The sequence below is a fragment of the Taudactylus pleione genome, unplaced genomic scaffold, assembly GCF_031769625.1.
Source record: "Taudactylus pleione unplaced genomic scaffold, aTauple2 ptg000636l, whole genome shotgun sequence".
In the NCBI taxonomy this organism is placed as follows: Eukaryota; Metazoa; Chordata; class Amphibia; order Anura; family Myobatrachidae; genus Taudactylus; species Taudactylus pleione.
In genome coordinates, this window is record NW_028285038.1 from 741,008 (window position 1) to 754,988 (window position 13,981).

General features: G+C 42.8%; 1 protein-coding gene across 1 annotated transcript in view; it reads left to right on the forward strand.

Moving 5' to 3' along the window:
- Positions 1 to 13,981, forward strand: part of LOC148479116 (ADP-ribose glycohydrolase MACROD2-like) — an 878,670-nt gene that overhangs the window by 731,873 nt on the left and 132,816 nt on the right. Inside the window, exon 4 of the mRNA XM_088454937.1 lies at positions 13,564 to 13,680. Within this exon, the coding sequence (XP_088311063.1) occupies positions 13,564 to 13,680 (117 nt within the window). The remainder of the gene's footprint in view (positions 1 to 13,563; positions 13,681 to 13,981) is intronic.

The window sequence follows — 13,981 nt, forward strand, 5'->3', positions numbered from 1 at the left end:
TCTAGGAGGGTGATCTTCTTATGTGAGTGACAGGCTGGCACCAGGGTGAAGGAGAGAGGGAAGGGGTAGCCACCACTGCTGCTGACTCTACCACACTGACAGGGAAGAGTACAGTGCTAGTTGCTAGGGGAGTTCCGGAGGCTTGCCATTTCAGTCCCGGTCATCAGTAGTCGCGGCTGGGATTGAAAGAGACATCCTTTTTTTTGTGGACTTAGCGGCGCCCTCCATTATAAATCAGTATATAAATTATATCAGTCAGCAGCGATTGGTTAGAAAGTTTGGTTAACTTTTGTAAGCTATACTGTTGGTTCACTTAATTCCTCTGGATTCAGTAACAGCTTGGCTTATAAACTTACCTAGTTTTAGTTTTCAACATCTTCTGTAGTATATATGGGATGCGGCGGTTCAAATCCCGACAGCGGAAAGCCGGCAATGAAGATCCCGACAGGTATGCAATTTTTATATTTACTAACCTAACCTCCGCCTCCTAACCCTCCCGTGGGGGGTGCCTAATCCTAACCTCCCCCTGGGGGTGCCTCACCCTAACCCCCCCCGTCCCCTAGCCTAACCCTAACCTCCTGGGGGGGGTGCCTAACCCTAAGTCCCTCCCCGGGAGCCCCTAACCTTACCCCAAGTAGCTGTCCACGCCCGGCCTACCTTAGATCGGTAGGCCAGGTGTCGGGCTACCGGCGTAGGTCTAATGACAGGCGGCGGGATTTTGACGCCGGTCATTAGACACTTGGCGGGATTAGACAGTCGGGATGCCGACGGTCAGCATTTAGACCGTCGGCATCCCGACTGTATCCCGTATATATATGTCTGAGTCTAAAAAGTAAAAATAGTTATTTATGCGGTCTGCATATTATTTGTCTCCTTCATAATACCCGCTCAGTTTATAGCCTTACTATACTTATTGTTGTTTTTTTCATTTCACTAGTGTATTAAGGAATGTTTTGTTAGCTTTTTACTTGGTTTGCAGTAATTCCCAAAGTCATTTCCCCAGTAAATGCCCCTTGTCCAGCCTACACTAATAAATGCACTTCATGAGGTTCACCTACCTTTACCTCTTCAGATGGTACAAACGTTTACACACCAGCTGTGCCACCAAATCAATACTCTTCCCTGTAAAACCAGGGGACATTAGCAAAAATAGATGAATGTCACTAACTCCAATTATTTTGTTTACGCCTGATTCAGAAATGTACGTAAACCCGATGGTTTACATACATTTCCGATGATGGAGCGCATAAGCCTTACCCTTCAGGCATGGTGGGGATGGGGAAGGGTTCACTGGCCTGTGTTCCCGGAAACGGGAGCATGTCACCCCATTTTTCTTGGGAGTGCAGAGGCCACAGTATGCATCGGAGGACACAGATTTCCTGGCCTCGCAAGCAGGCAGGAGGCTGCCAAACTGACTAAGCTTCAGCTTACTCAAATGGCCGATGCTAAAAACATAGTGACAAATGGTGGCAATCTTGATGGATTGCTGCATGTTCAGACGCAGCACTCGGATCACAGATTATATTTTTCCCCAAGTATATACCAGCTACATAATGGGGGCAGACCCTTCAGGGAGTCTCCCTGCCAATCAGAGAGAGTTGGCAAGTATGAGACATGGGCAGACTTGTGTTCGAGTACGGGACAGTCGCAGGACTAATACATATAAATCGCACTAATCTGCAGGTAATTCTTTAGGGAGGAGATATAACAAAATATTTCATTACTGCATAGTAAATTAGTAAATGCTAATAAGAATTCACACACAAACTGTTCTCTAAAGTTGACATTAATGAGGCTGTGAGAGTTCCTTAGGTCCATGGTGTTGTGTTTTTCTGTCTATTGATTTTTTTTTTCCTCATTACCTTTATTTTTTTATCAGGCAATTCCAAAGTACTAAGTGGCTCCTTTGTCTAGAATATCAGCTCCGGTAATGTTTAGTAAAATGTTAAGTGAGACTGCCCCTTTAAGGTGAAGTGCAGGCTGGTGATTTTCAAGTGGGCATTAAGTGGAGTGTTGTTCCATCATCGCATTGTTAACTTTTTGAGCTGTATGAATCCCCGAGCACAGATTGATAATAGCATATTATTTAATAATTTCCTCTGCCCGTTGACCATGGACATCAATTATCTGTATTATGAATAATATATCATCCATCTATATAGGCGCAGCGGTATGACGTTAGCAATCAAAGCCTAAGACTAGTGACTTGACGTGTTTGTGTACAGATCAGAAAACCTCCCTGCACAACCCTGCAGCTCAATTGATTTTCTTTTTTATGTGATATGTATTTAGTCTTATTCATGGCTCCCACTAGGGAGCAAACTATTTTCTTGTGTACTTAAATATATTCACGTTCAATCCGGCCAAACAGTTATACCACAATTGTTTCCCAGTTATAGTAAATAAGGTTCTTGATTGATGTGGTTAAAACTAAAGCGGTGAAAGGACGGTTTAAAATGTGTTTTTTTTTCTGGTGAAAATTGTCTGGCTCCAATTATCGCAATACCGACATGCGGTATTATTTTGAGTGGTTTTTGGTATGAATTTATTTGATATGTCGTGGCTTGTGTATCCATTCCCAAGCATTTTACTTTAGAATTCCACATTTGTTGGGAGGTAATGTAATTATACGTGCGTATATATTGCCAAAATGGCGGGCAGTAATGTCGCACACTCGCACGGAAACAGGGCTCATCTTGTATTTAAATTGGTAAATCGATCCGCAAACACAGTTGAACAGCACGCTGGTTTTGTGGTGGGAGGCTGTCATTCTTTCAGTCAGGCTTTTGAGGTTTAAAATGTCTGAGAAGGTCTAAGTGCTGCAAAGTCTTGTTAACATATTTAGTAGGAATCCTGATCTGCTGACTGCCGTTTTAAAGCACTTTCTAGCACATGTCTGCCAGTTGACATCTGCTGATATGGTTTTGACTAGAGGGCTTTCTGAAGTCTAAAGTGCTTTCTATACGCCTCATACATTGTCACTTATAGAAAGAAAAAAAAATGAAAAGAAAGCAGCATTTTAGAGAAGATAGCATTAACCAAACATAAACGCCAATTGACAAGAGCATTAACCTGAATGTGAGGTAAAATCACGCAAACAATGAGGCCTGAGCTTTCTAAAGCCCTTCGTTTTGTAAATGTCAGGCCATCTTTTTCTTGTGCCACACAAATAATTTCTTCTTACTGCTTTTATATTCATCTAAACAAATATTATAAATGCACTTGAAATAATGTACATAGATAATGTAAACATGGCAGAATAGTTAGGCGATGAACAACTTTGCGCCGTAGACAGTCGAGCCCAGGCTTGATGAAAACACTTATGAAATCATTTGCTCAGGTCAGGAAATAATATTTTATATTGATATAGAACAAGGTTTACATAATACATTCAATTTATGTATTTACTTTGGCTTTTTTCAAGTACAATAACTTTTTCTGGAGTCTGCCGGTGACACCGCCTGGGAGGTGAAAGGTTTTAGGTATTTCCATTTTCTTCTAAAGAATATTCTCTTGTATAACAGAGAAAGGAAGAAAAAAAAAAGCAAAACAATCTTTTTCTACTTTAGAAATGAAATACATGTTTTATTACCTGCTCCAAAAGTATTCTGCAAGTTCTTTAGAAACCAGCAGTGTATATTGGAATTGGAAACTCATAGCAAAATCCTGAAAAAAATCATTAGAGGCATTGTCTGTCTTGCCCCCGGATTCCTGTGGGTGTCTTTCCTTTTGCTGTTTTCTGGCGTACACTCCTTGAAAGAAGCTTGTATCTGTCTCAGTTATTCGGCGGATCATCATGGTATATTGACAGTGCCTTACTTACAGTCCTCATCCTGGCCTCCGGATTCCTCAGGGGACTTAACCGTGATGCTTTCTGACATGGAGTCACAAAATAACTGTCTAGCAACTCTTATTGATTCATTCGTTGATAGTATTGTCTATCCAAGATCATCTTTCTCTCTCTTTTTTAAAATGTTTACATTATTTTTTTTATTTTTGAGAAACAAACTTGCCGACATTCAGCTCCCTCCTTCCGGGAGGGAGCTGAATGTCTGAGCACAGCGGGGGGCGTGGCCAGGTAATGATGCTTTGGGGGCGGAGCAGCGCTATTGTGTCATTGTGGCTTCGCCCCCTCTTCACAATGCTGAAAATAATGGCATTGTGAAGCAGGGGGCGGGGCCACGATGACGCGATTCAGCGCAAATTGCGTCACTGGCTTCCCCGCTGTGGGGGTTTCTAGCTTACTCTGCAGGGGGTACGGAGGGTCGGTGGCTGCCGGGAGGCTTGCCTGCCTTTCCGGGGGGCCAGGAGTGGCACCCGAATTCGGGAAGTTCCCGGCCAAATCGGGTGGGTAGGCAAGCCTGCATTAGGGACCTGATTCTGGAAACCTGCCGGATATCTGATTTTCTACCTTATGCTAATACCAGTCTCCGTAGGGCTAATGCGAGGATCCATACAGCTTCAAATGGGAAGCCGCACCGACCAATGTTTTACCGTCCGCAGCCACTTCGTTGTACATGCTCCCAGTGGCAGAACTAGTGTGTGGTGGGCCTGGGTGCAACAATTTGCTTTGCCCCCCCACCCTTTGTAAGTAAGGAACTATCTGTGCGCTCCAGAGGCGCACGTCCAAAAAAGGGTCGTGGTCTCGTGAGGAAGGGGTGTGACCCCATAACACATAGGGTATCAGTAGCGTCATATAATATTACTTTACTTTCACCTACTTCCCCACCATGGCACCTAACACTTGGTTGCTTACGCTCTGTTGCATATCTAGGTCTTATGGTCACTTATGTATCAATGTATATTATCCATGTGCTTGTCCTATTTTTTACTGTAAGTCCGTTGTCAAATTATTTGTTTATGTACTTTGCAAGGCACTGCGGAACACTTGTGGCACCATATAAATAAACTATAATAATAATAATAATAATGCAGAGAGTGTCACAATGAGCATTATATAATGCAGAGAGTGTCGTAGTGAGCATTATATAATGCAGAGAGTGTCACAGTGAGCATTATATAATGCAGAGAGTGTCACAGTGAGCATTATATAATGCAGAGAGTGTCACAGTGAGCATTATATAATGCAGAGAGTGTCGCAGTGAGCATTATATAATGCAGAGAGTGCCACAGTGAGCATTATATAATGCAGAGTGTCGTAGTGAGCACCATATAATGCAGAGTGTGTCGCAGTGAACGCTATATAATGCAGAGAGTGTCGCAGTGAGCATTATGTAATGCAGAGAGTGTCACAGTGAGCATTATATAATGCAGAGAGTGTCACAGTGAGCACTATATAATGCAGAGACTGTCACAGTGAGCACCATATAATGCAGAGTGTCACAGTGAGCGCTATATAATGCAGAGAGTGTCACAGTGAGCGCTATATAATGCGGAGAGTGTCACAGTGAGCGCTATATAATGCAGAGTGTCACAGTGAGCGCTATATAATGCAGAGTGTTGCAGTGAACGCTATATAATGCAGAGAGTGTCGCAGTGAGCATTATATAATGCAGAGAGTATTATATAATGCAGAGAGTGTCGCAGTGAGCATTATATAATGCAGAGAGTGTCGCAGTGAGCACCATATAATGCAGTGTTGCAGTGAGCACCATATAATGCAGAGAGTGTCACAGTGAGCATTATATAATGCAGAGAGTGTTGCAGTGAGCACTATATAATGCACAGAGTGTCGCAGTGAGCATTATATAATGCAGAGAGTGTCGTAGTGAGCATTATATAATGCAGAGAGTGTTGCAGTGAGCACTATATAATGCAGAGAGTGTCGTAGTGTGCACCATATAATGCAGAGAGTGTCGTAGTGAGCACTATATAATGCAGAGAGTGTCATAGTGAGCACCATATAATGCAGAGAGTGTCGCAGTGAACATTATATAATGCAGAGAGTGTTGCAGTGAGCACTATATAATGCAGAGACTGTCGCAGTGAGCATTATATAATGCAGAGAGTGTCACAGTGAGCACTATATAATGCAGAGACTGTCACAGTGAGCACCATATAATGCAGAGTGTCACAGTGAGCGCTATATAATGCAGAGAGTGTCACAGTGAGCGCTATATAATGCGGAGAGTGTCACAGTGAGCGCTATATAATGCAGAGTGTCACAGTGAGCGCTATATAATGCAGAGTGTTGCAGTGAACGCTATATAATGCAGAGAGTGTCGCAGTGAGCATTATATAATGCAGAGAGTATTATATAATGCAGAGAGTGTCGCAGTGAGCATTATATAATGCAGAGAGTGTCGCAGTGAGCACCATATAATGCAGTGTTGCAGTGAGCACCATATAATGCAGAGAGTGTCACAGTGAGCATTATATAATGCAGAGAGTGTCGTAGTGAGCATTATATAATGCAGAGAGTGTCACAGTGAGCATTATATAATGCAGAGAGTGTCACAGTGAGCATTATATAATGCAGAGAGTGTCACAGTGAGCATTATATAATGCAGAGAGTGTCGCAGTGAGCATTATATAATGCAGAGAGTGCCACAGTGAGCATTATATAATGCAGAGTGTCGTAGTGAGCACCATATAATGCAGAGTGTGTCGCAGTGAACGCTATATAATGCAGAGAGTGTCGCAGTGAGCATTATGTAATGCAGAGAGTGTCACAGTGAGCATTATATAATGCAGAGAGTGTCGCAGGTGAGCATTATATAATGCAGAGAGTGCCACAGTGAGCATTATATAATGCAGAGTGTCGTAGTGAGCACCATATAATGCAGAGTGTGTCACAGTGAACGCTATATAATGCAGAGAGTGTCGCAGTGAGCATTATGTAATGCAGAGAGTGTCGTAGTGAGCACTATATAATGCAGAGAGTGTCATAGTGAGCACCATATAATGCAGAGAGTGTCGCAGTGAACATTATATAATGCAGAGAGTGTTGCAGTGAGCACTATATAATGCAGAGACTGTCGCAGTGAGCATTATATAATGCAGAGACTGTTGCAGTGAGCACTATATAATGCAGAGAGTGTCACAGTGAGCGCTATATAATGCAGAGAGTGTCGTAGTGAGCACCATTTAATGCAGAGAGTGTCGTAATGAGCACTATATAATGCAAAGAGTGTCGCAGTGAGCGCTATATAATGCAGAGAGTATAGCAGAGAGTGTCACAGTGAGCGCTATATAATGCAGAGAGTATAGCAGAGAGTGTCACAGTGAGCGCTATATAATGCAGAGAGTGTCGTAGTGAACACCATGTAATGCAGAGTGTTGCATTGAACGCTATATAATGCAGAGAGTGTTGCAGTGAGCACTATATAATGCAGAGACTGTCGCAGTGAGCACTATATAATGCAGAGAGTGTCACAGTGAGCGCTATATAATGCAGAATACCGGCAGTTAAAATCCCGGTGCCAGAATCCCAACCGCCGGCATCCTGAAGTAAGTATTAGGGTTAGGGGAGGGTTAGGTGTAGGGTTAGGCACTAGTGAGAGGTTTAGGCTGAGGGTGGAGGGTTAGGTTTAGGTTACGGGAAAGATGGGTTAGGGGGATGGTTAGGGTGAGCACACTTACCTAATTGGGTCAGGTTTCTGACTGTTAGGATGTCGCTGTCGGTATTCTGACCACTGGCATCCCGACCGCCAGGATCCCGTACCCAACCCAAGACTGACATATCTATATAATAAGCGAGAAAGCATGTCTGTCTATCCTTTTATGCACGGCCAGAGTTTTAGACCTAGCGCCACCAAATTTGGCATGGTGGTATAGTTTGACCAGGATTAGGTTTTTGCCTAGGTTTGAACTGTGTCAGGGCCACACTGTCACACAATCCCTCAAACTGTGAACACTCTTAAATTACACAGGTTTTGGGGCTGGCTACAGTGGAAATTGGCAGTCTGCCAAAAACCTGTGAGAAAGCTACAAAAGTATCCTTTTAACCTCAGTCTAAGCAAACTTGATGACTCATGCAATTTTTTATTATATCCGCAGCCTCTGTATTTGATTGCAAGGGTGTAAATAGAACTTTGTGGGCCATATAACTACATCTTAAAAGGGCCCCCCTAGAGATAAAAAAACACATACATTTGCCCCCACACAGAGCCCATTCATGTTATGCCACACAGTAGTACTTCTTATACACATTATGCATGAGAGGTGTAGGATATGTGGGAGGCCCCCGGCCCCCTTATACATTGTGCCACACAGTAATTCCCTTTATAGATTATGCCACATAGTAGTAGTGCCTCATAAAACACATTATTCCACACAATAGTAGTGCCCCTTACACATTATGCCCCCCCCAGCAACTCACCTCCCCGTGTCCCTCGAGCAGCCTCTAGCCTCCCCCTGTGTACCAACAGCAGCCAGCAGGTGTGGATTTGGGGCTGGACCGGCAGTTAATTACATGCGCACTGGCAGGCAGCAATTTGAATCTGTCGCCGGTCGTGAGCCAATCGGAGCTCGTGGACTGGCAGCCAATCAGGAGCCACCATGGGTAATTGGCTGCCGGTCCGCAAGCTCTGATTGCCTTGCGACCAGCAATGCTGTCTCTCCATGACTGCCATGACGCATGTTGCAAGTTGTTACGCATGTTGCATGTTGGGAAACAGTGGGGTCCTTTTCAGGATCAATGGAATGGGGTTATAGGTGAGGACAAGGTAAACAAATAAAGGCTGCAGTTGTACTTCAGGGTCCAGTCTTCAACTGGATAAGAAGTACAGCAAGAATAAGGAGAGGGGCCCCCACCTCTCCTCCGGGTGGACCACCTTCATTACGGTCCGCGGTCGGCCACAGAGGTTAGGGTTAGTCACTAGGGGGGGGGTTAGGGTTAGGCACCTCTAAGGGAGGGTTAGGGGGGGAAAGGGTTAGGGATAGCTTAAAAATCTTACCCTGCATCGGTATTACATCCGGCGCTATGCCATACCGCTTCCTTCTGCACCAACTAAAAAGGCAGCTCCAATTTGATAAATTGCGGCTGTACAATGTGGCTAATTCAGAGATGTGCACCAACACGATGGTTAGCGCACATCTCCAGTTGTACCGTTTTGCGCAGGCGCAAGAACCGTACTGTGCATGTACAGGTCCTGCGTGATGGCACGCAGAGCGGCAGCAGACTGTCAGTGATTGACAGTCTGCTGTCATTTCTGGGTGGGGAGGGGGCGAACACTGCGTCCGTTTCCCCAAACGGAGGCGTGTCGCCACCTTTGAGGGGAAGGGAAGAGACCAGGCTCTTACTGGCCTCTTTCAAGCAACTGCGTCCGCCGGCTTCAGTGACCCCATGGGTCACTCAGCCGGCAGAGGATCACACAGATGTTCCGATGCTGCGTCCATGGACACAGCTCGGAACAGTAATGCATGCCTGAGGCAGGACGCTTCCTGCTGTATTACCATATTAGTGCTATCGCAGCAGCTACTATGGTAGCAACTGCGATAGCAATAGCGTCGGACCTTGAATCACCCCCAGCGTTCTGTATCGTGGGGCAGCAATGATCTGGGAGTGAATGACAAATAGAATACTAATGAAAGAAACACCATTGCTCCTCTTTTTCTGTTTTCATAAAAGACTTTCAGAGAATCTAGTATGTTAGTAGCTATAGAGTCGCCTGTGCTCAAACAGAGAATGAAAAAGTGTTGTTGAAATTGAGATGGACGGAATATCTTGGGAGCAATTGTTGTAGTCAGTGCATTGTTGTCCACTTGAGCAAAGCAGGGTTTAAAGATCACAGCAAAATGTCAGCATTCAGCTGTGAGAACAGAACTCCGGAGTCTCAGGTTAGCAGCCAGCAGATGCCCTGTGCTGTGTCTGCACAATTATAAATACAGTGAGTGCTAGTAGGCTAGATGCTGCCTGCAATTCAATCTGGATAGAAGAAAAGTGACACAATCATTGAGGGATTATACACACACACACACACGCGTGTGTGTATAGATTATATATATATATATAGTTCGGAAAGTCCATGAAAGATGATGTTTTCTGCTTTCTGAGACCCGATTTTTGACAGGTAAAATCAGAATTTGGCGGGAAAATCTGAACTAATCCCAGCCTGCACATCTCTATATGTAATCTGTTGAGAAAATTTGTAAAAAACATTCTGGAACACACGCCTTATGCCGCGTACACACTGGCCGATATTGTGCACGATTGTACAATAACGATATCGTTATCGTTCATAGTATAGCCCAGTGTGTATGAAAGATATCATTAACGATGCACGCTTCCGCGGATTGTTAAGGATATCTTTCATCGCCTGAACATGCAGGTCAACTTGACTATATCGTCAGGTTGTGCATGTTCAGGGACGCTGCCGGTGACGTCACTGAACGATATCGTTCAGTGTATAGGCTCGATGCCGTAAATGACATTGAGCCGGTCAAACACTTAACGTTATCGCTCATGGAGCGAATCGCCTTTAGGTGCTTTTTTAGAAACACATTTTGAACATATTTGCATGCATGGTGAAACAGATGGCAATACTATCTAAAATTTTAAAAGCAGGGTTAACATGTTAGAAATTAGAATACAGTGATGGGAACAACTCTATAAGAAGCGACACATACCATTTTAAATGCGGTTAGCGTTAATAGCGCAGTAAGAGCAGATTCTACTATTGCAGGGTGGCATTTGTTCACCGCTGAGCAACAGTGACAGAGTGTCCCCCCCAATCTCCCCACCACCCGTGGGACACTGCGGCCTGCAGGTGTGACTGTGAGACTGTTCCCAGAAAAGCGGTACTGATCCGCTGAAATCAGGACGGTTGGTAGGTATGCATAAAATCTTTTAGCTTTCTTGGATTCAGTAAGCTGCTGATATATGCAGTAACCCATTCATTACTTTTGCCGTGTTATGGATGCCACACAGCTCACAGACCACGCACCGTGAGGCACTGTTAGCACTTCTTGCTACAAAAGATTCTTGATTAACCTGATAAATTGGGAATTACTACACAATTACTTAAGAAACCATCAGATTATAATATGATTTTTGCCACAAGAATGTATTTTGTGACCATAAAATGTTAATGAAGAGAATAAAATCAATTTAGCATCACTTCTGTGAGACCATGCAAAATAAATTGTGCTGCAATAAACAACTCTATCTGCAAAATACTAGTTCTGTGTGCCACCATAGCTAATTTATGGTACAGTGTCTATTTCATTGCCCAAAATTGATGGGGCTCAGTCAATTAAGCAATTATTTTAAAATGACTGTAATTATAGCACATGTTATGGGCACCAATATAAGGCTGACAAATGGCACTACAGTAGTTACCCATGCAGTCACATTGAAGGGTGTTTAGTTACTATTATATGTGTGACTGAATCTGATGCTTCAATTATTTTCCGCTAATAGGAGAACTAGATATGACCACATGTGACCCTGCTGATCCCATCAAGTTTGTGTTGATCCCAGAGTTTGTTGGCATGGGGGAATGAGTGAACCCTCTGTGCTATGTAGATTAGCACAAATGTCTGTATCACTCCCTGAGAATTTCATGGGCAGAGATCACAAGCTGTCTGTTTCCAATGTGTTCACTGACAAGGCTTATTGATATGGTGTGACATTCCCGTGAGGGCAATTCTGGGCTATATCATATCACAAGACAATGCTCATAAGATGCCATTGGTCACAGACAGTAATGCATATAGACTCTGAGGAAAGATGTGTCAACTGTCCCAAGCCTGGATGTATAAAAATAGTATAACATGAATAGTATTAGCTGCTTCAACCCAGCTTTGCAAAGATGAGCACATGCTATTGTCTTAACCCTTTGGCGCCCCCCTCATATTTGGCAGCACATCAGAAGTTTTATTATAATTGTAATTGTATTGCGCAGTTATCATTTTAATGGCTCAAACTACATGCCTTTAAGTTAATCATGTTTCCTCTGTTCTGTGTGCCCTGGTTATTCTGTCATGGCAAAGGGATTACAATAACTTTGAAGTAAAAATTAGATAATTTCTGACAAAACTGTTGCAATTAATATCAAGGTATCCTTTATGGTCAAATGAAAGGCTCCAGTCTTCTGCTTTTAATAAATTGCTATCAGGAAATTGGCCAAACAGTTTTAAGTGATGCAGATTTAGAGATCACTTTAAAAAAAAAAAAAATCAGGCTTCTTAAATGTTACAAATAATTATTATGTATATGTAATTAAGAGTGTATAGACTATGGTTATGGTACGTGAAGTTGTAACCCTTTTTTATTTACCCTTTGTTTTTTAGTTATTTCTTTTTTTTTTCTTTTTTTTTATATAACAAAGTGCAAATCCCATAACAGCCAATTAAATATTTCCTGTCATTTTTATATGTCCTCTGGATCGATCAAAGCTGATTGTTCATTGCTTGCTATGGGTACAGCATCTGTGCGTTTGAAATAGGAGACATGTAAATAAGCATAATAAATAATAATGATTATTATTATTATATGGTACTATACTAATTAATGTATAACATTTTTAAGTGTTTTTTTTTTAAATAACAAATGTGCACAAAACACTTTTAAATATTATTCAGTAGAGAAACAGTGCAAATATAAATTACATTTATTCTGATGTTTACAGTGCACATAGTAGTTTAACCCATTGGAGAACCAGCAAAGCCTCGCCAGCTTCATAAGTCCCCATTGGTCATCTCAAGCTCTTTGCTGCTTGATGAATTGCCGAAAAGCGATGGCGGTAACATTTGTAAATGGGTTACAACTAGCAAAATATTTAACCCTTTGATTAATGGCATTGCTTTAAGAATAGAGAGCCCTCTGTCTTTTTTTTTTTTACATTTCTACTATTATTATTGTAATTACATTATTTTTTTCTGTCAATTATTCAATAATTTTTAATTATTCTAGTTGAACTGTTAGTTGGTATTAGGATGACCTAAATTCAAATGCAAAAAAATAACCTCATTCTCATCATGGTTTGTAAATATTTTTTGTTTTATAAATTAAAATAAAATGGTAACTTCAGATAATTCTATTGTACAGAAAAACTTGCTTTACTTATCGCCCTTGGAAATTATGACAGATAAGAGCAGGTTTTGCATCCCCAATGTCCGAATATGGAATATGTTGTATCCAAGGGCATCAGAACAGAGGGCCTGTTTCAGAGGTGGATGGAGCTGCAGTAGCGCCTGCGACTTTTGTCACAGCCACTACTGCAAAATTTATGCTAATACCAAAGCCGATGGACTTCCTACTGAGACGCCACTGGCTGCTTCTCTAATCCGATGATGTGCGCAAATAGTCACACCATCGGACTTTAGAGCAACCGTATGTTTGCTCAGAATGTCCGACGGTACCTGGCCGTTGGTGCAAATGGAACGGCGTCTTTCAATTCAGTCCCTGACACCAACATGCCCGCCGCCAATAATCAAAGCCCAGGAACACCCATCGGAATTACATGGTCACCAGCCAATTCTGATCTGCGATCCCTAGCAGTAACCATTGGTAACATGCGTAGTGTGTCTCAGACACTTGCGCAAAATTAAATTCAATCCCCCTCTGAGTCAGGCCCAGAATTACCTGCAGTTAGTGTTCTCTCTAACCTACAACATTCTCTATGTACTGACGAGCGATTGTTTTTCTGTTACTTTCAGTGGACGGCTGTATACACAGAGCTTCGGGGCCTTATCTGTACGATGAATGTCGCATGTTGGGAGGCTGTGCCACTGGACAAGCAAAAATGACTTGTGGGTATAGACTGCCAGCAAAATGTAAGTAGCTTCTTATTATGTATACACCTATGTGTTTTTATATGTGTATATGAATGTTGTGAAAGAGATCAAATGCGTTTGGCGGGACTGTACTGTGTGTCGTGCAATGTCTCTCCGCTCTATATATATACGTGGGCCGCAGTGTCTTATTGAGACAAAGCACAAATAGCAGAACTGCGCGCAGCCTCTAAATATTAAATAGAGCTGCCGGAGGTAGCCCAGGAGCTTGTAATACACTGGGCACTGATGTGTAATGGGCGTGATGTGCGGCCATGCCCCCAGTGTGACACATAATGGGACA